General features: G+C 37.5%; 2 protein-coding genes across 5 annotated transcripts; one reads left to right on the top strand and one right to left on the bottom strand.

Moving 5' to 3' along the window:
• Positions 1 to 3,341: 3,341 nt before the first annotated feature.
• On the bottom strand, positions 3,342 to 7,205 carry LOC135679209 (beta-glucuronosyltransferase GlcAT14A-like). The gene is made up of 5 exons (XM_065192702.1): positions 6,728 to 7,205; positions 5,774 to 6,384; positions 4,899 to 4,974; positions 4,694 to 4,809; positions 3,342 to 4,329 (listed from the first exon to the last, which is right to left on the bottom strand). The coding sequence occupies exons 2-5, from the start codon at positions 6,279 to 6,281 to the stop codon at positions 3,794 to 3,796; spliced, it is 1,236 nt and encodes a 411-aa protein (XP_065048774.1). The 5' UTR covers positions 6,282 to 6,384; positions 6,728 to 7,205; the 3' UTR covers positions 3,342 to 3,793.
• A 2,392-nt stretch (positions 7,206 to 9,597) lies between these two features.
• LOC103992298 (uncharacterized) lies at positions 9,598 to 17,560 on the top strand. Of its 4 annotated transcripts, none has more exons than XM_065192700.1 (9): positions 9,598 to 10,052; positions 12,035 to 12,235; positions 12,428 to 12,494; positions 12,577 to 12,656; positions 12,946 to 13,023; positions 14,083 to 14,174; positions 15,124 to 15,235; positions 15,385 to 15,510; positions 17,203 to 17,560. In XM_065192700.1, exons 1-9 carry the CDS (start codon positions 9,762 to 9,764, stop codon positions 17,326 to 17,328), a joined length of 1,173 nt encoding a protein of 390 aa, XP_065048772.1. In that variant the 5' UTR covers positions 9,598 to 9,761; the 3' UTR covers positions 17,329 to 17,560. The 4 variants fall into 4 exon arrangements, with proteins under 4 accessions (XP_065048772.1, XP_065048773.1, XP_009410219.2 ...); XM_009411944.3 differs by having other exon boundaries at positions 9,599 to 10,052; positions 12,392 to 12,494; positions 15,385 to 15,523; XM_009411943.3 differs by having other exon boundaries at positions 9,601 to 10,052; positions 12,392 to 12,494.
• Positions 17,561 to 20,187: the final 2,627 nt, after the last annotated feature.

Raw genomic sequence — 20,187 nt, 5'->3', positions numbered from 1 at the left:
CAATTTGGCCTTGCTTTGCCATTTGATGTGTGGCTCATCTTCCTCATACGTTGCCTCTCTTGGATTCAGTCAGTAATGATGAGGGGCTTTTCACCTCCACAAGTGTTGTTTCTGCTGAGATAGGATGGTTTGAATGACTGGGATTCGTGTAGAAAATGAGGAGGGGATATTACTCCGGATAGTTCGCTAAATATCTCGAAGGTTATCCAGTTTGTGACATGTCTTGATGCTCCACGGAACTTTTCCCATTGATTCCAATGTCCTGTCCTGTTCTTCTAGGAAGATCTCTCTGTAGACACCTCTGGACATGAAATCTAGATTATTTTCTCTTCCACTATTATGTCGTGACTATCCAGTTCCATTTCATGCAGTACAATTATCGATATGTGAGTTCAAATTTTCTTAGCATGATTAAGAACAAACCACAACATGTTGATATGCTTCTTGCGGCTAAACCATTGGGACTATGACATGAATTCAGAACCTGCAGCAAGAAGCTTAACATCTGAGTCCTTCATGGCTTCATCCCTCTCGACTTGCTGTGCCTTAACCCTCATTGGGTGATTTGGAGAACTTATGGCCTACTGATATGGATAAAGCCACCCACCCACATGAAGCATGATTGAGAGAGAGAGAGAGAGAGAGAGGGGACCTCAATCTTCAGAAACTTTATATTAATCAAGAAAGAGGAATCCAACTCCCAGAGGAGCAGTACTAGTTCAGTTTCTAGATCTGTAATGTACTGCTCTCTACTCCCAAGTCTACTCAAGATCAGAATTAACCTCTCCTTTGTATTTGAAGAGCTTACACATCATTCGGCTCTGTTCTCTGTGTGCTGCTCCAATCTTGGTGAGAATTAGTGAGAAGAAGACTCCAGTCCACTGTCTGGGTGACAAGCCGAGTCCCACCTTATCACCTTCCATGCATGAGACTTGGAACTCTTGAGGTCCTCGGCATGGACACGTCGTGCCATGTCGATCTAATGTCCTCTTTGGAGCTATTGTTGGCATGGTTCCAAGAAGAAGATCCACTATCCATTTCAAATGAAGCTTCTCCATTGCCAGTATACGCTTCTTATCTGATCACAACTTGTTTTGTGGTCGTGAGTTCTCTGTGCTGTCCTAATGGTCATCAAACATAGGTGATAAAGCTATCAATCGTTTCGTATTAGAAACTGCGTTCTACTGGTGTGGCTGAGATATTAGGATGACCATTTGGTGATGGATATGAAGATGAAGATATCAGCAGAATATATATATATATATATATATATATATATATAATCAATTGTCAGTTCAATGTATCACTCAAATAGAAAGAAAATTATCATTTTTTACAATGTCAAAACTTGCCTCAAAATTACTTACCCTTTTCAAGTACAAATTTCTAGTTTCTTACATCAATTTTTTATTTTTAATTTACATTTACTTTTTAAATTTTAAGGTTCGGTGCAAATTGAATATATTGATTTTTAAATTTAAGACATGTTATAACCAAAATAAAAATAAAAAGACTATTGTAATTGTCTTTTAAATCAATATATATATTTTTTTTTGCCTACATAGCTGTTGGGTCTAGCTCATAGATTGGCTTGGACTAGTTGATCTAGGTATTGAGTCGAAATCTGATTTATTATAAAAAAATAAGGAAGCGGAGAGGTGTGTGCGAACGATAGAGACTGTAGCGACACAGAAAAATAATAGAGAAAAAGAGAGAAAGCTAAGGTTACGAAGTTTTTACTATACGATGAAGCAACTAAACTTTATTGATTTTGATTCAATGAAAATTCTTATAATAAGCTCTACGATCTTAATAGTACCGATCTATAATTTATCCTCTATGAAATAATTTTTTATTATACTCATTTGGTGAGATCTAAATTTTTTTTTTATAAAATTCGTGATGATGATATGTTATTGTTGAATCAAGATCTATGCTCTTGATGTTATTGTGATCATCTAATTATTTTGAAAAAAAAACTTATTAAATTTATTATCATTATTGGTGATAGTGGAATTTTGAAGTGGACTACGATCCCATGATTTTTTTCGCATTGAATTTTTCATGTAAAAATTTGGTGTTTCACTTTTGTGATTAATTTATTATTCTATTATTTATGCTGCTCTAGTTAATATTTGCTTTCGGTAATAAGTTAGTATTTTAATGAATAACCCATTTTGATACTCAGAAAGAAAAGAAAATATTTTGATATAATAGTTATATATATATATATATATATATATATACTTACATAATAAGAAAAAAAAATTTCACAACTTAACGCATGGACCATCAAATCTATAAATAATGGCATTTAAGAGGCCTCTAATCATGCCCATCTTATTTATAAGTTTAGAGTAGAGTTAGTCTCAAGTTTTTTTTTAAAAAAATATTAATTTTAATGTTGATATATTAGATAAAAGATTGATGATTCGAAATCTCATCCACTAGTTTTTTAGAAATTACTATATCTTAAAGATTTTATCAGATCATCATAATATTATAAAACCAAAATATCATTCACCATCAAATTTTCTATCTATTATTATCTAAAAATAATCAAGTTATTAATAACAGGATGAAATCAAGAAATAACCCGAAATTATAGAAGGTCTCCTTCAAGATCAAATTGAGTATGACGCGTGTGATAGCATCTACTATACTAGGAATATCAATGAATCCAATTCTTGCAATCGCTCACGATACCCTTTTTTAGCTTCTGGATCTATTTCTTAGTTTAAAATCCTTCTTACTAACTCAAATAAAAGAATTAGTAGATCTGTTCCACCCAACCCAAAATGGGAATGTGCTGGGTTATGAACTTATAATCATGAACCTTTAAGAAAACCAAAAACAAAAATATTAGTATGACATTTATTTTTGTCCATACTCTGCCGATTGTTTATTAACTATAAACAGAAGTTCGTTTATAAACAATCTTTTATATGCTGTTTGTATGAGCATTCACAATAAATTTTCTCAGTGAAAGAGAAACTTTTACATCAATAATTTTTTATGAGCCTTTGAAGACCACTTCCATGGTTTATGTGAGCATAGCAGATCTCATAAGAACAACTCCCAAAGATCTAGGAAATGGACCAACTTGCTTGTGGATTCTGGTTTCTAGAACTTCCTTAGTCCAGTAAATGCCGTGTTGATTTAGTGATTATAATCTTTAAACATACCCAGAAATCATGCCTGATGGAGTTAATCTTGATCTCAAAACCCCAAACTCAACTACTCCCCAACTACAAAAGTAGATGGGAATCGGACCTGGACTTTGCCAAGTTATGTGAAACAGGATCCTTCCATGTTCAACATGAAAATATACCATCAGAAAATAAATGGAAACTTCAAGATGATGATACTGAAAAGACATCATTATTAGTGATACAAGCGCATTGATTTCTCTGAACTATGACCATAGTTTATGTTCTAGAAAGAATCCAGTGTCTAAAAGTCGTGTGAACAATCAATATGACAGTAAAAGAGACATATGACTACATTGTCCCTCTATAATCCTCTATCAGCCTATGACTCCTTCCATCCCTCTCACCCCATCCACAAATGCAAAATGCCTCAAAATATTATAACACAAATCTATATAAAGGAAGCTAAAAAGAATTCAGTTTCAATTCGTGGAACCCTGCTGCCCGATGAGCGCCCCAAGCACTGGCCATGTGATTCATCATGCTGGCTGCTGGTTCAACTGCACTCTATGAATGATTTTGCATTGATTTTTAGAGAGATGAGCCAAATTGCTGAACTTCCAAATCATAACCAGGTCATATCATCAAACTTTACATTGGTTTGAAAATAAGCTCTCCTCTGAGATGAGCTCCAGCACCAAACTTTTTAACCTTGCTGCTGATGGACTTGGCTTGACGGTGTTGATGTCAACCCTGCTCGAACAGGTATCGCCTTTCAACGTCTTCTCTCCATTATTTTTTAGCTGGGCCGAGCACCACTGTCCAAAGCCAACTCCATTTTGTGCCCGCTTTAGTATCTTCTTATCCACCTTCTTCAGCACTGGATCATCTTCCATGAATCTCCTAGCAAAGGCTGCTCTGCTCTTTATCATGGCCTTGTAATATGATTGGTTAAGAAATAGAGGCTCCAACCCTGGTGGGTTGTCCCAAACTATGTATCTTAGGTCAGTATTGACTGTGGTGTTCTGGAATTCAGGAGAGTTGCATATCACAGTTTGGAAGTAGGATTCCATCGAGTAGGCTACGTTGGCAAAATACATGAGTAATTTCCTAGGGAGGTTATCTGAGCCATGTATACAATGCTCAACGAAAGCTCTGCTAAGAATCACCCACGGAGAACCTGTTTCAGGTCAAAAAAAGGATAAAACAGTACCATTAACTAAAATGAGAAGTTAATCAAAGAAAGAATAATGCAGTACCAATGGCCAAAACGAGAATATTAGCAATATAACACTTGATGACCTTGACGTTATCAGGACAACACTTGGATTATAAGAGAATCCAGACAACTTCATGCTAGACATGATCCCAAAGCAAAAAAATTTTAAACAGCAGGACACAAAATTCAGCTTTCGCTTATGTGATAACAATGAGTCTAAGATTTCAAGAAAACAGAAAATGAAACATCAAAGAATTGGAGGACATAACACTGGTGATAAATGGGAAGAAACATTTACAATACGCTCTTTGGCAAATGCAGATACCTGTGAAGATCTTAAAAGCATCTGGTGTTTTACGTGTTCCAGAAGAAATAAGCAATTGGGAATTCTTGTCCATATAAAGGCTGGGGTCTACAACAATTTTGTCAAACCTGTCATACCTACATCAAAAAGGTGCATTATAAATTAAAGAGATGCTTAACAATATAGATAAACATAAAAGTAGCCATAAATTTGGAGCTAGACTCACTCTTTCCAACCAAGATCACTTGTGTGATCAATGAAGTTCAGATTCCTGGGCAAAGAAGTGAAAACATGAAGAAGATCTGTACAGCAATGAAATTTTAAACATCACAACAAAGAAAATAGGAGCATGAAACACACAGGATATAAATATTTGGTAACTGAGCAAACAGCATAAAAATGGTCCATTAATGCTATGGACAAAAGTTACTCATGCTCGACAAGTTGATATTTCTATGACTTAAATTTCTAACCTGAAAGCATAATTGTTGAGTTTTTGCAGGCAGAAGTCTAAAAGATCATCACAGTAATGTTTCATGAGTTGACATTGACATTCCATATCTCAAAAGCTACCCAATATTTTTTAGTGCCTGCATGTGATGCAGGACTAAATGCATGCTAACATGGAGTCTTAACATACCAAGACATGTCAAGATGGATCCTAATTTTTGGCCTCCTTTGAGCATGGTTATCTCATCAAATTTAGAGTTTAATCATGTAGACCTGTGGTTACCCTCAATTACATGCCACAATCAGATTGCGGTCATGTGAGAATGAGAAGCCAGGCAGAGTTTAAAGCAACAGGACAGGATAATATTCAGATAACTAGAGCCACTGTAGATGCAAAAGAGAAGATCTTGATTATCTTGATAAGAAAAATCTCTGCTTTCAAGAGGCAGTCCGTCCCACATATTAGTTTGATATGTTCTTTCACAGAGAAAGCAGATTAGGAATACCTCTGATTGTTAACTCTAGCTAACATAAGGTTTCAAAATAACCATATTGCAGTAAAGCAATCTGAAATGCTAATCGTTGAAGGTCAAGGTTACAACCTAGCCAGAACAAGATAAGTCAGCATGATGCATGAACACAAACTCTTACCATCTTGGGTCATAATTGGATAATCTGAAGAACTCAAGGTGATAAACCAGTCCCAATCGGCACTAAGCCTTAGCAAAACCGCAGCTCCATGAAGTGTTGCACTGAGTATGGAAGGACCTGTTCGATCAACAGCATAATTTTGGCCAATAACATCAACATTTCTGAAAGCTCTGAAGAGCCTTTCAGACTGAATTGAGTGTGCCAGGTTGATCCTCTCAAGAGCTGAGGAACCTGCATCTAGGTGCAGAACATATCGGTTCCTCGGATGATACACTGCTTTCAACAACCTCAGCATCTTCTGACCTTCATCACCAGTCCCCGAAATCCAATACGCAAAAACCGGGGGATCAGCAGGCCCCTTCAACAGAGGTCCAACAACTAGCCCAAGGTTCTGGTCAGCAACCGATGCCCCTCCTCGCAGAAACGAATGGGAAATGACTCCCAAGATGAATGCAGCAACGGCGAACACCAAGATCCCAATCCATGGAGAAAACTTAAGCAGCCTCATCGGACCACCTGAGTCACTATTCAAATTTTTTTGTTTTGCATCGGATAATTCAAGCTTTCAAAATCACATTCTATCAGACTCCATGCGTGGAAGGCCGACCAAACTGGAAATAATTAGACAGCATATCTGAATTAGTAAGATCCAAATAAGGAAGCACAATAGGGTACGTGAGAAACTTCCTAATTAGTACTTCAATAATTTAGAGACGGCATCCTAATTTGGATTTGGCAAAATTCATGAAGCAAATTCCAGGAGAGAAGGATCTAACTATTTCTAGGAAAATTACCCTGGACTCCAACAAAATCACGACGCAAACAGGCAAAAAAGAAAGAAGAAATCAAGGTTTATCACGCCAAGAATATATATAGACCGATCTAAATCGGCCAACAAAGAAACAGGTTGAGAAGAGAAAATTCGAATGGAGAAAGAAGATTGCAAGACGCCACCTTTCCTCAGAATCAACGACAAACCCAAGGAAACGGGAATGCCTGGCCGAGAAAAACGTAGTTTTGTTCAAAGACGCAAGTGGGGCATCGGTGGTGGATTCCCGCGCACGTCGCGGAAAGGAGTGATCCTTCGGAGCGCCCACCGCGGCATCAGCGAGAGGAAAGACGAGATCTTTCCCTGGTGACCCGAGGAAACCGTCCTATTCGGGGATGAAAGCGAAGAAAACGGATCCAAAGCGGGTCAAAAAGTGAACGCAAACCGCAGGGGCACAGCAGGGTGTGGGGGTTGGGAGGGCGAACGACCACCAACTGAACACTCGAATGGAGTAGAAAGATTGGTAACGAAGAAGCGCCGAAGCAGAGGGGCAGTGAGTGCCGGAAGAAAGGCTTGAACTTTGCGATCCGGCAGCGCGGAGAGGGAGAAGCCGAGAGACTCCAAGAAATAATAGTACGGGGAGGACGCGAAGGAATTCGAGGTGGTTCCGTTGCCGTCCTCTTCCTTGTCATAGTTCACATACACTGGGAGACGACTGGGGCCCACGACACAGTACTGTAGAGAGAGAGAGAGAGTGGCAGGAGAAAAGAGGCGAGAGAAGTGGGTGTCATCATTCCTCGAGCGGTGGTGGTTCTGCGGTCGCTTCACAAAGATGATAACGTCCGATATAATTGCACCACCCGAGAATAACCGGTATAAACATGTCAGTTTCAAATCGTTCGGACTCTTCACCGACATAGTAACGGCCGATATAAACTATGTCGGACTCCATGTTAATGCGTATTGCATGATAACTGTTACGATGCAACTCGACTTATTCCTTGTTCTTCCATGTGAAAATTGCAGGTGACAGCTGACACAAGACAAATAAATACACCATGGAATCTCCACCATTTCACATGTTCTTCCACCAAAGTTTTTAGGGATGTGAAGGGTGTCATATCCTTCACCTTAGCATCACCAAGATATTAACTTGAGCTTACACATTTGCGGCAATTCAATGCCACCATCACCAAGTTTCTTCTCTTCTTCAATTTAGCATTAAATGGCAGTGAATGCTCATCTGAAACTATGAGGCTTCATCAGTGTGAAGTAGCTCAACTAAAGACATCAGCTCCGGTAAGTGGAATCCATTGTCACTTGTCTGCAACTGCAAAAGCTGAGCTTTCAGTCTTGTCAAAAGTCTGTTTCTTAAACACGGAAGTAGTGAATGCTTCTGCGTTTGTCGTCGACATGATAATTATATGGGTTGAGGACACTATTAGGCAGAGGGGTACAGCACCTGCTTTCTCGATCATCTTCAACATTATTCCTTTCAACTACAGATGCACAGAGAGTTGATGCCATAATGAGAGGACGATCTATCAACTTTTGGCTGCCGGATAGAAACAAAAAAAACCTCTATAAAGTTGCCAATCATTCGAGGCAGAACCTACAGTGAGATCTCAACAAAGCTTCCTTTTTAGAACAATTTACATCAATTGGATCAGTTGATTCTTTCAGTTCGTGGAAAATCGATCAGTTAAACTAAATTCAATCTGGTTATCTGACTTGTCTGGATCAAATCGGCCAAGAGTCTAATTCCTGATTTTTCAGTCTATCTGATCTCTCGGATCCAATTTTATGGCTATGATTCACACAAGACTTTCTTCTTTTCTATGAAGATATTAGTTCATAGAAAGGTACTTGCAATACTGATAAGAAGGGAAACTGGGTCACTGTCAGTCCCCATCTACAAATCGCAATCTTTGCACACTGAAGGCAGATGTGTGGCAGAAGAAAGTGGTCGATCCGAAACCGGGCATATGATGTTTGATGGGAGTAGCAACTCTATCCGTGTTGGAAAGAAAGCATAGCAGATGTTTCTTAAGCAACAATATATGAACCTTGATTTAAGATTTTTATTCAGATCAGATACCGAGGGTTTCTTTGGCATCTGGCTGTTTGTTTGTTTCTGCTACTAATCATGGATTATGAACACCAACCATGAAAACATATTAAACTGAGAGAGAGAGAGAGAGAGAGAGAGAGAGAGAGAGAGAGAGAGAGAGAGAGAGAGAGAGAGAGAGAGGACATATTTTCAATATATGGAGTGCATAAGTAAGTTGTTAATCTTGAAGGAAACCTGAAATCACCTTACAAAATCTTCAAATGAGACTTGATGATTTATAATGACAATTAGATCTTTGAAATTATAATACCAGCATTCTTCATTGAGGATTATATTTTTATAATATGTACAAAAAAAATTTAAAAAGGAAAATTATATTTATGAAATTATTTTGTAATTACAGAATAAACTAAAAAATTAATTATCAAAAGATAAAAATTCAACAACATGTGATATAAGGTGGTAAGACAAAAAAAAAGAAGAGAGAGATAGAATGGTTGCAAAATTGAAGATGATTACAAATTAATGATTATGAGACAAATAAACAATGAAAGTGAGGAAATAATGATGAGTTATAACATGACATAATTAAAGAGAGGGATTGGATAACGTATTCAAAAAAATATTTTATTTTTTAAGAAAAAAGATAAAACTAGATTCAAAACAATCCGATTAATAAACGGTAACGAAAAAAACATAATTCTTAATTTTTTAGATTGAATCATATAAGTTGGTCCTATTCGAGTTTAATAACTATGATCGATAGTGTTTGATAATGATAATTATTTATTTTAAAAAAAATTAAAAGTATATTATACTCTTAATTATTTTAAACAATTAATCTTAAAAACGTTAAAATTGTTATAAGACGCGAGTTCATTCGAAATTTGTCCAAGGAAAACAATGGTATTTGGTGTTTGGGACGATCCAGCTAATCTTCTACCAACCTCGGAGATGAGGCGCAAGCAATATCCAGTCCATTACATTCAGTGCACGAAACGCCCACTCAGCGCAGTGAAGTCGCCATCTCCCCCGGCCATCTCATCTCCTTCCCGACTGCTCCCATCGGCCGCCTCCTCTTCCCCTCTTGCTTTTCCTTCCTTTCCATCTTAATATTTGAGTGATCTGCTGTTTCATCTTTCTTTTCGATGGAAACGCTATCGAACACCATCTTGCCCTCCGGGCTCGCCGAGACCTGTCCCCCGCGCCAGTTCCCGGTTTCTCCCTTTTTCAAGGTCTCGCCCTTCCGCCGTGGGATCCTACGAACACAAGAGAATCCATATGTTCTGCGGCTCTCGGTCTGTCAGTCCGATGCCCTGAAGTGTTCCCCGAGGCTTCGAGCCCTCGCCGGTGATGTTTCCGGGAACAGCGAAGGAGGAGATGAAGCGGTGGGTCGTGGCTCTGGGTTCCTCCCCGCCGAGGGTGGTCCCTTGATCGAGGTACTCTTGTCATCAAGATTTGATCTTTTAGTGTTGTATAATACTTTTGTTCCTTCTTGGTACAGTTGTGAAGTTACGTTACAATCAATCGCATCTTGACTCCGATACCGAAAAATTCCATTTGCTTTTGGCATCTGTGCTGGTAGATTGGCTCTTTTCTTGGTCAGCTATCCTGCCAAGTCAAGTTTGACGCTGATCGGTTTTTTATCTTGAATATAATCTCACAAAAATCATTGGCTGTTTGAGATGGATAATTGACACATTAATTTGTTGAGTTTAAACTACTGACTTGGAATTGCTTAAGTCAAAGTTCTTGATAGTACACCCATCAAGTCTTTATGAATTAATTGAAATTTTTTTCCACTTTTTATATGACACTAAAGTGGGGGTGTTACAATGGGATTGCTACGTTTATCTTCATCTTTCAATTTCACATCTCAAAGTGCACAAAAGTTACCGACTCTTGCAACATCTAGCTTATTCTTTTGCATAAGATGTCCAAGATTTAAGATGATCACCCCTTTGATGAGTGCATTTGAGATTGATTAGTTACTTTCTTGTTTAGTGTGCATACAACTTCAGCGACCATCTTGGTCAAATTTGCAAAATCCTATTTATTTTTGTTATTGATTGTTGGATTTGGGAACAAGATCAAAACTGATCAGATCTTCGTAAAACCACTTGGATTCAGTTGGTATCTGTTTGAGACCAACTAAGACCTTCATAAAATCAGCTAAGTCATATCCCAGATCAATTGGAACTACTTAGGTACCACCAGGACCAATAAAATTTTATCATGTATCAGCCAAAACTGCTAAAAAGCTTGACTGAACTAGCTAGAAACCAAATGTAACAGAAATCAAACAACACAATGAAAAAACTATTGGCCAATTGCTTGCTAAATTTAATAATTTCTCATATCCAGTTACCCTTCTTGTTTAGGTGTCGATATAGTTGCAGGATGGATACAATCTCTATTGGAATATCTGGATCATGATTGATTAATCCGGTGAATCGTGAAGTTGGTCCGCATTTGAAAGGTTGATATATGACATTTTAATTTTTTTCTGTTGCTGTAGGCCATTAAATGGTCCAACACACCTGTATCAAGAGAACCACCAACCATGTAAGGGTGCCTTCCAATTGGTTTGTAGCACTCTTGGCTTGCCTGCTGAACTATTGGCTAGGGTGCCGATGTGTAAAGTTAGTGATCTTTCATAGGGCCTACACCACTGACTGATGGGAGGCAGTCCTTCTCTGGTTGGTGGCTTGGCTAAAAAATAGAAGTCAAACCTCTTTATGGAGGAACAATCTACTTCTTAACAGCTTATTAATCTTCAAATAGTTCGTCGACAGCATCCATTTATTTAGCTTTGCAACTTCTTGGGTTCTTTGAAGTCTGAAAGAAAATCGTAGAAGAGCAAAGCAGCTATTGTGTTCTCTAGTGAAATGTTGCATACTTGAACCTTCTAGTCTAAACTCCATATTGTATAAATCTGTAATCTCATGGCTTGCTTATAAGGCATTCAACTATGAAAACTTTGAACTTTTCGATTTGCCAAACTATCATCCTAATGCATACCTCTTACAAACTTAGTCCAAACAGTTTCTTCTTGCTTGAATAGATCTCCAATCATATATTTGCTATTCTTTTTAAAAGTTTAAGCCATAAGAAATACAATAATACTTTTATTTATATCCCTTTTTGCAGCTTGTGTTGTCTACATCCAATATGGATCCAATTTTTGGTTTTATTGAATTCTCCCTTGGTGTATATTAGAGTTGATTAGGATGAAATTTAGATATAGGAAAGAGGTGATTTATGAAAAATTGGCAATCTGCATATTTAAAAATGTTTTTTGATATATTTGTAAGCTTGCAGCATCCATATCATAGATATCTTCGACTTCTCTGCTTAATGAACAACTGGGTCATTATTTAAATAAATAATCATTCTGATTGTTATTGTTATTCACTTGAAGAGAGATTTAGACCTCGGTGGTGGCCATGAGATGGGCGTATCAGAAAACCCGGACATGGTAAGACCTATCGCTGGAGGAAGTGGATCAAGTGGGTCTAGGTCTGGGCTTTTCAGGACACCGATTTCAGGTGGTGTACAAACTGCAACTTCCACTCATGATTTACCTTCTCCAGCCTTGGCTGTTCGCAATCTAATGGAGCAGGTGAGGCTATTTGCCACTACATGCGATCTAATGAGGCTTTTAATATTTGACTGACTATCCTGTAATTTATTTGTCTAAGATGAGTTGATTTCTTTTGATCTATGAGTGGAATTTTTAAATTTGTATATTTTTTCTGATTTATTGACTAAATACCAGGCTAGGTTTGCTCATTTATGCACCGTCATGTCCCAGATGCATCATCGTCGTGCAGGATACCCATTTGGTTCACTAGTTGACTTTGCACCAGATTCAATGGGCCGTAAGCTACCATCTTTTTACTGTACATATGTAAATTAATTTCAAATAGTTCCAAACATGCCATCCATTACCATTTTGTGCAGACCCAATCTTTTCGCTTTCACCATTGGCTATTCATACACGGAATCTTTTGGCAGATCCAAGATGCACTCTTGTAGTACAAGTATGACAATATTGATTATTCATTATTTAAATCATGGTTCGTGTTACTGGTCTGTATCAATATACCGATCGGCTATTGGCATGGTGCATATCGATCTGTACCAATGTACTGACACATGATATGGTGGAACATACCGACAGACTGGTATTTACCGCCCATATTGGTCTCTTGTCAGACCAATATGTATCGCTCATATTGGGCGGTATGTCATGATACGACAAATCTTGGTTTAAATTATCTTCAAGGACTTTCTTTTATTTATTCATGCTATTGCTTGCTTATACTACAGATACCTGGATGGAGTGGATTGTCAAATGCACGTGTGACAATTTTTGGTGATATTGTGCCCCTCCCGGCTGATCAACAGGTTCCTAAGCCATGCTTACTCACTAAGTTGCTTCCTATCTCCCTAAGTGATTGAACTGATTTATATTAGTTGCATCTATTTTCTCTATACTATTTCAAGCACAAAATAGTTGACAAATTAAGACATGATATTCTCAAGAAATATGAATATCCCTGGTCAAATTTGTTTGTAGCGGTAGGCCATGGTCTTGGATCATTTTTAAGGTCATTAAAAGCTTATCATATTCTAAGGTAATTATTGAAGGCATCTTATCCCTATGGTGGATTGTTTAGTTTTCTATGAACGTTTGAGTTCAGTTCATGGTAAACTTCCTAAAATCACACATCAACGTGATATTATGTAATAAAGATGTTCATTCATCTAGTTCTTGACATGTTGGTAGAAAATGGAATGTGCATATTTCCCACATCTGTTTTAATTAAGCTTTTCTGGGATGTAGCTCTGGACATGTGTGCTTTCAACTTTACATATGTGTGTGCATGCACATGGATATTTTGAAGTATTTTCTTTTAAGATTCTTATAACGTGCGTCTACAAGAACAGGGTACCTATCTCCATGCCTCTAGAATTTACCTTGCTAGTTGTATTACAACCTAAGGTTGAAAGGCTCATGGATTGTGAGACTTCATTTAGTTAATAATTTTTTGATGCTAATTAATTCAGATTCTATGAGGTCATGACTATTTGGTATTGATTGATTATATATTTGGGTTGAGATGATATGATAATGAATATATCACTGGGTTTTCCTTTTTAAGTTTTACTACTTTTACATGATCTCTTCTCCAGACATATGGAATCGCTGGGTCCTTTGAGCTTATGTGATTTCCAACTTTCTATTCTGAGAGCTCCTCTATGTTATACTTGCAATAGTTGATTGCCGCATCCTGAGCTTGTGTCTTACAACTTTCTTGTGTATGATATTTCTGATCTTTTGCTTTACTTGGAATTTGAATCATCTACTAAGTTTGAAAGAAAACTTGTTTCTGTTAACCCTGAATATATTTTATGATGAATATTGCATAGTCGATCTCAGAATAATTTCTTCATCCACTGTAGGAATGGGCTCGTCAACAGTACATGGCCAAACACCAACAATGGTCATCGCATCAGTGGGGAAACTTCTACTACTACAGGATGCAGAGTATTAGGTTTGCCCTTGAATCTTCACCCTTTCAAAGTTGACTTTAAACATCCCGTGCAGGAGTTTTGTCTTTGTGTTAACCTAGTAATATATCATGGGTAATGCAAAAAAGTAAAGTTGGTATACACCAAAAAAAAAGATTGAACTTTAGTTTTGTATTGTAATACTGAAATACACAGACATATTACTACTGGATCCAGAAGATCTGTTAAAATATTAAAGTAATTACACCATGCTAGTTTATCTTGTGGCATTTGATTCCTAAAAATAAAGGATGTAAAATTCTGCCACTCTGCATTTTCAGTTGGCTACTTGATTTTCCAGGGATTTAAAATCCTTTCCCGACTAAATGGACATGCCGCACTAATTTCCAAACAGGAGAAGAGATTCCTCCAGTATGAGTTATCATAACATGTCAAGGTTTGCAGAAAAAATCTTTTTATAGAATAATTTTGTTGCTTTGAAGGAGATAATGATTAAGGGCTGTAACAAAAATGGTATTTGATTTTGTTTGAAGAGAGCAGAGAATTGTGAACAGATTCTGCAGAATCATTAATCAATTAACTGCATGGTGACGCTTGGTGATTTAGTAGATTTGATATTTAGGATTGATGGTGGTATATGCATCTCAACCAGAACATGTTCCTATTGTAGTTTGGCATTTTAAGTTTAACCATGAGAAGGGAATTATGGAGAATCAGCAATCAACATTCATCTGCTGCTTCAATTTGCTTTCGCTGTTGTTTGATATATAAGGTGCATTTTCTAATCAATGTTATGTACAGATACAAAATGTCAGAGTTTGGAAGCATCATGTTGTCTGAAAGCTTCTTTTAATTACTTATTCATGTTTTTGTTTTGTTTCAACTTATTCTGAAGTATATATGTTTTGAAAGATATTCTGCATCAAGTCATTTATTCCTGCTCATGATATTTACCATTACCTGGATTATCAGCGACATCTATTTTATTGGAGGATTTGGGACTGTTGCATGGGTCAACGTCAAGGAATATGAGGCCACCCAGCCTGACAAGATTGCAGCTGATGGCGGAGAGCAAAATTTAAAAGTAAACATGTGATGCAAATTTCAATACATCAAATTCTTGTGTGTGTACATCTATGGTAGCATAATTTTGAAGGTTGCATGCAAACATTTGCAAACTTGTCTTGCTATGTGCTTTTGTTTGCTTATGCTATGAACATGCATCTGCCGTAGGAACTAAATGCAAACTTCTCAAAACCACTAAAAGAACTCTTGTCCATGGAAGCGGAGATAGATGATGCAGCTCTCATATCCATAGATAGCAAAGGCATTGATATACGAGTTCGTCAGGGTGCACAGGTATGGAAAACAGGTGATATAGACTGTTATATACATTTCCCTTATGGTTTCAATTCTTCTAGTGAACTTGGTTTTTGCAAATAGCATTATTTATGTTTTAATAAGGTCTGTTGTTGCATTTAAAATTTCCAGAACTATTATTGTTGGAAGTTATTTGATTGTCCTTCATGTATATATGACTTATTTAAAACTCAATGAAGGATGTTAGTTGATCCAGCCAAGGAGAAATTCTTTTTGATAATCTTGTAGTCAGGGATGCATTGAACCTTAGGAACTTCATTACAGAAAACTCTGTTGGGCTTAAACCGTCTAGTAATTCAATATTTGCCAATCTCACTGTCTATACACACACACACACACACACACACACACACATGTATGTGTGTGTGTGTCTTTTTTTCGGTGAAGGGGCTTCAAAGTAGGGGGAAAAGTTAGAGAGGAACTTGGTATTATAATTGATGAACATGGGCTGAATTTTGTTTAGGAATGTCAAAAATCAGAACTATGGTCTAGGTTATGAAAGGAATTAAAGGCTAGTGTTATAGTCAACTGAAAGGCTTTTGTCTTGATAAATTGAAGGGGTTGTATGCAGATAAGGGGTTGGGATAAAATCATAAATTATTGAAAAATTATTGACTTTGATCACTGAGGGATATCCAGGTTTCTCCTCCCAAAAGTGTGCATATGTGAATGTTGTCATTGATTGAGAGGGGTACTGAGAATATGGATAGTTCTAGGGTTTGGATTAGTTTACATATGTTTAATAGAGGAGTCTAATTTGTGTTTCTATGTACTTCAAAGTAGTGAATTTTAGAATGAACTGTTTTATATATTAGCTTTAAGTCCCCATTTATCTGTGTGCAACATTATTAGAGAATAAGATGGTGGATATGTAAAGAAATTTTTGAGTTTCGGAAGGGAAACACCAGAAATGAGAAATAATTTAAGTGGATGGTTTTATAGTATGTCAGGTTGCTTAATAAGGATTGTTCTTTTTTTTAATATATATAAAATTTTAAATGATGTGATCCACTTTTCTATATGATACTATAGATAGTTTGACAAAGCATAGCAAATATATAACACCGAAAATTGGTGGATTATGAGTCTCATATTAGGATTAGAAAATTTTCATATTATCGTTGGCTTGCAGTGTTTTAAATACCACTCCAGTATTATTAATTCAACCAAGGACCTGTACTAGTGGTACAGGTTGTTACCACTTAATACATCAGTACCCCATCAGCCGATAAGGTGTCGAAACTAATATTGGGCCAAGATATTAAACCTTATTATGCCGTTTAGGAGAAAGATAGTCATTCTTTTGATCTTAGCATAGGATGTAGATTTGATTGAAATGTGTGAATGGGCCTCAAAGTAAGGTTGGCTAACTAGTAAGGCTAAGAGCTATGAAGTGTTATTTTACAATTTTTTCTTTTCTGGTTTGCTAGTGGAACTGGTTGTTATTTGCTTGCAAATATAATCCTGGAAGATAGTCTGAGAGTGGTGCCATTATAAATGCTGGTAGTCTCCAATAGACAGTTTCTGAAAAAGAGTTTGTTTATCTGTCAATCAAAATAAACTGATTGGGTTGTCCAACTCTTTTTGGCTACACAATATGCCGATGTTTTTTAATGTATATTGTTTTCTTAATGTTCCATAATCTTCTTAGACCTTATCTTGACCATACAGTTCAATATTCAAAGACTATCGTTCGAGGTGGAACACTCGATCGAGACTCTGGAGGAAGCCAAAAAAGCACTGCAGAAGATTATTAAGGGCTACAAGTCAAATCGAGGTCGCCTTGGTAAAAGCTGAGCACTCTGCATTTCCATCACCGGTGTCGTCTATGACCCAGCGTGGCACGATAAATGAAGATTCCTAGATTCCTTTGTCTGTGACTAGAGTGATGAGAAATAGGGATCTGGAAGATGTATCTGCTTTTCTCCAAAATAAAGAATTTGTTTCAGTTCCGATATGCTGTAAAATGGTTCATGAGAACATGATCTTGGTGGGACCTTTTTCGAAATCAGAAATGGGGTTCATGGCACTTGATCTGAAACATTTAGGATTAGTATGATCGATTACTACTCACGCAGACATGGTAAAGAGCTTGTTCATGGCATTTCAGATAGATAAGAGCTTGCCGAGGTTTCACAGGTTTGCAGGTGTATGCTTCGTGGAGGTCAGACTCACATCTGAAGTTTTTCACAAGCTTGGCAGACGGGAGATCAAAGAGTCGGGACAGGATCCAGGTAAGGGTGGACTCTCCGTATGTATTTTTAGAAAGCGCAAGCGGGGGAGAATGGTCGTCGGTGCTGTGAGGCCGCGTGATGGGGTCAATTGCCCGAGGCCCGTCCCGCGTGAGGCAAAAGCAGCAGGTGGAAAAAAAATTTCTGGATCACCTGTCACCTTCCAGTCACTGTTCAGCCATTTAATCTTATGTCTTCCCCTAAAATGGGACCCTTCCGCTGTGGGAGCCACCGCCAATGGGCGAGTAAATTCTTTAACCTTTCGACACACGGGGCTAATTACAGATTGCCTGTCATTTAATCTCATGTCTTCCCGTAAGATGGGACCCCTCCGCTCCGCTGTGGGAGCCACTGCTGGGCGTGAGGCAAAACAGCGTGTTAAAAAAAATTCATATTGACATTTTTGTGAAATATTTAATATTATTTATCCTAATATCATTGGTTTTATTACGACCAAATGATACGAAATAATAAGTAAAAAAATAATTTCAACATCCTAGTTATATTTACTTTTATTATATCATAATTAAAATTTTTTAGTCGATTATTGTAATAGTGGCGAATTGTGACACTACTAAAGTTCGGAGGTAACTATTATGGAGGTGGTCGCTATTAAAACTTTTTAGTCGATTATTGTCATGTTGATTCAAACATCTATGACTGATGCGAGGGTGACAGTCGCGACAGTGATAATAGTTTGATGATGGTAGTGGATCTCGAAGATGTGAGAATGTAGAGGAGAGAAAGCGACGACGGGAAATAGCATCGGTGCAACCATCATCCTTATGACACTATCATCCCATGAGGGAGGAAGAGGAAGAGGAGGGTGAGCAACAACGGTAATACTATCTCTGGCTTTTGTAGCTTTTTGTAAGGGGAGGAGAAGAGAGATGATGGAGAGCGACAATGAGAGGTGAGGCAAAGGGAGAGAAGATAGCGGTTCTTCCTCCTTGCCCCACGAGAGGAGAGAGAGCGATGACGATGCTATCTTCGGCTTTTGGCAGCTTTTTGTCGGGAGAGGAGAAAGAATAGGGAGAGTGATGGCAGAAGGTGAGACAAAGAGAGAGGAGATAGTCACTCTCCCTCCTCTTCCCCCCACAAGAAGCCATAAAAGCTAGAGATAGTGTTGTCATCGCAGTCCTTCCTCTTCTCCTCCATCCGCGGGATGATAATATCACGAGAATGATGGTTGCACTGATGCTATCTCTTGTGACACTATCATCCTCGTCATCCTCATCCTTTTCCTCTTTTCCTTTTATCTCACCTCCCGTCATCACTCTCCCTCCTCTTGTGGTGGGAGGAGGAAGAGGAGGGAGAGCAACTATCTCCTCTCTCTTTTCTTGTTATTGCTCTCCCTCTTCTTCCTCCACCCCTCGTAAGAAATCGTAGAAGTCGGAGATAGTGTCACCACACTCTCCCTCCCCTTCCTCCTCCTCCCCTCGCAAAAAACTACACAAGCCGAAGAAAGCATGGTCACTGCTCACCGTCCTCTTCCTCCTCCTCCCTTATATGATGATAGTGTCACGAGGACAATAGCCGTGTCAATGCTATCTCTTGCTATATTATCGCCCTCGTCCTTTTTCTCCTCTCTCTTTACCTTATCTCTCGTCATTGCGCTCCCTCCTCTTTCCCATCACATTCTTGAGATCCTCCAATACCATCATCAAACCGTCATCACTACCTTTATTTTGATCAGTGATGTTCGAATATATATCAATAAGATCGATTACCACCAAATAGCTACCCGCTACCCTTGTAGCATCATCGTCCACCACCATCACAATAATTAACTATGAAGTTTTAATTAGGACATAATAAAATAAAACAAGGATATTGAAATTATTTTTTTCTATCATTTTTATGTCATTTTTATAATATCACTATCTTTTGTCAATGACATTAAAGTTAAAAGTAAATATGATTAAATATTTTACTTTAACAATTACAGAGATTTTAATAAAAACATTTAAGTTTAAATACCGAGATACTATATGGTTTAAATACATGAGGTAATGATAATTATTAAGTAGCCCCAGATATACTTATTGTTTATCCGTAACTTCCTCAAACATAAACATCAAAGCATAGGAAATAATAATAATAATAGAATTACTCACAAGTTGATTATATTTAAGTGGGATTTGTATATGCTTGTCAAATTTGGAATTAAATATCTGACCATCAAATTTAAGAACATAAAAATGAAATAGTTAAACATCGTTCTCATTAAGATGTTCATAACAGTTCATTAATTATGTAATATATAAAAAGTTATGTTAAAGTAATGATATATTACTGCCATGCTCACACTAGTGGCTGGTTTAAGCTAAGCATTATTAATTGTTACGGTTACATTACCACTTAGTAAATCCGATTAATTTTCATGTTTAAGCTCTCCAGTGGTCCATATTTGGTATCGGGGAAG

The sequence above is a fragment of the Musa acuminata genome, chromosome BXJ1-7 (assembly GCF_036884655.1).
Source record: "Musa acuminata AAA Group cultivar baxijiao chromosome BXJ1-7, Cavendish_Baxijiao_AAA, whole genome shotgun sequence".
NCBI lineage: Eukaryota > Viridiplantae > Streptophyta > Magnoliopsida > Zingiberales > Musaceae > Musa > Musa acuminata.
The sequence above is the reverse complement of the archived record's forward strand: the minus strand, read 5'-3'. Positions and strand labels throughout refer to the sequence as shown.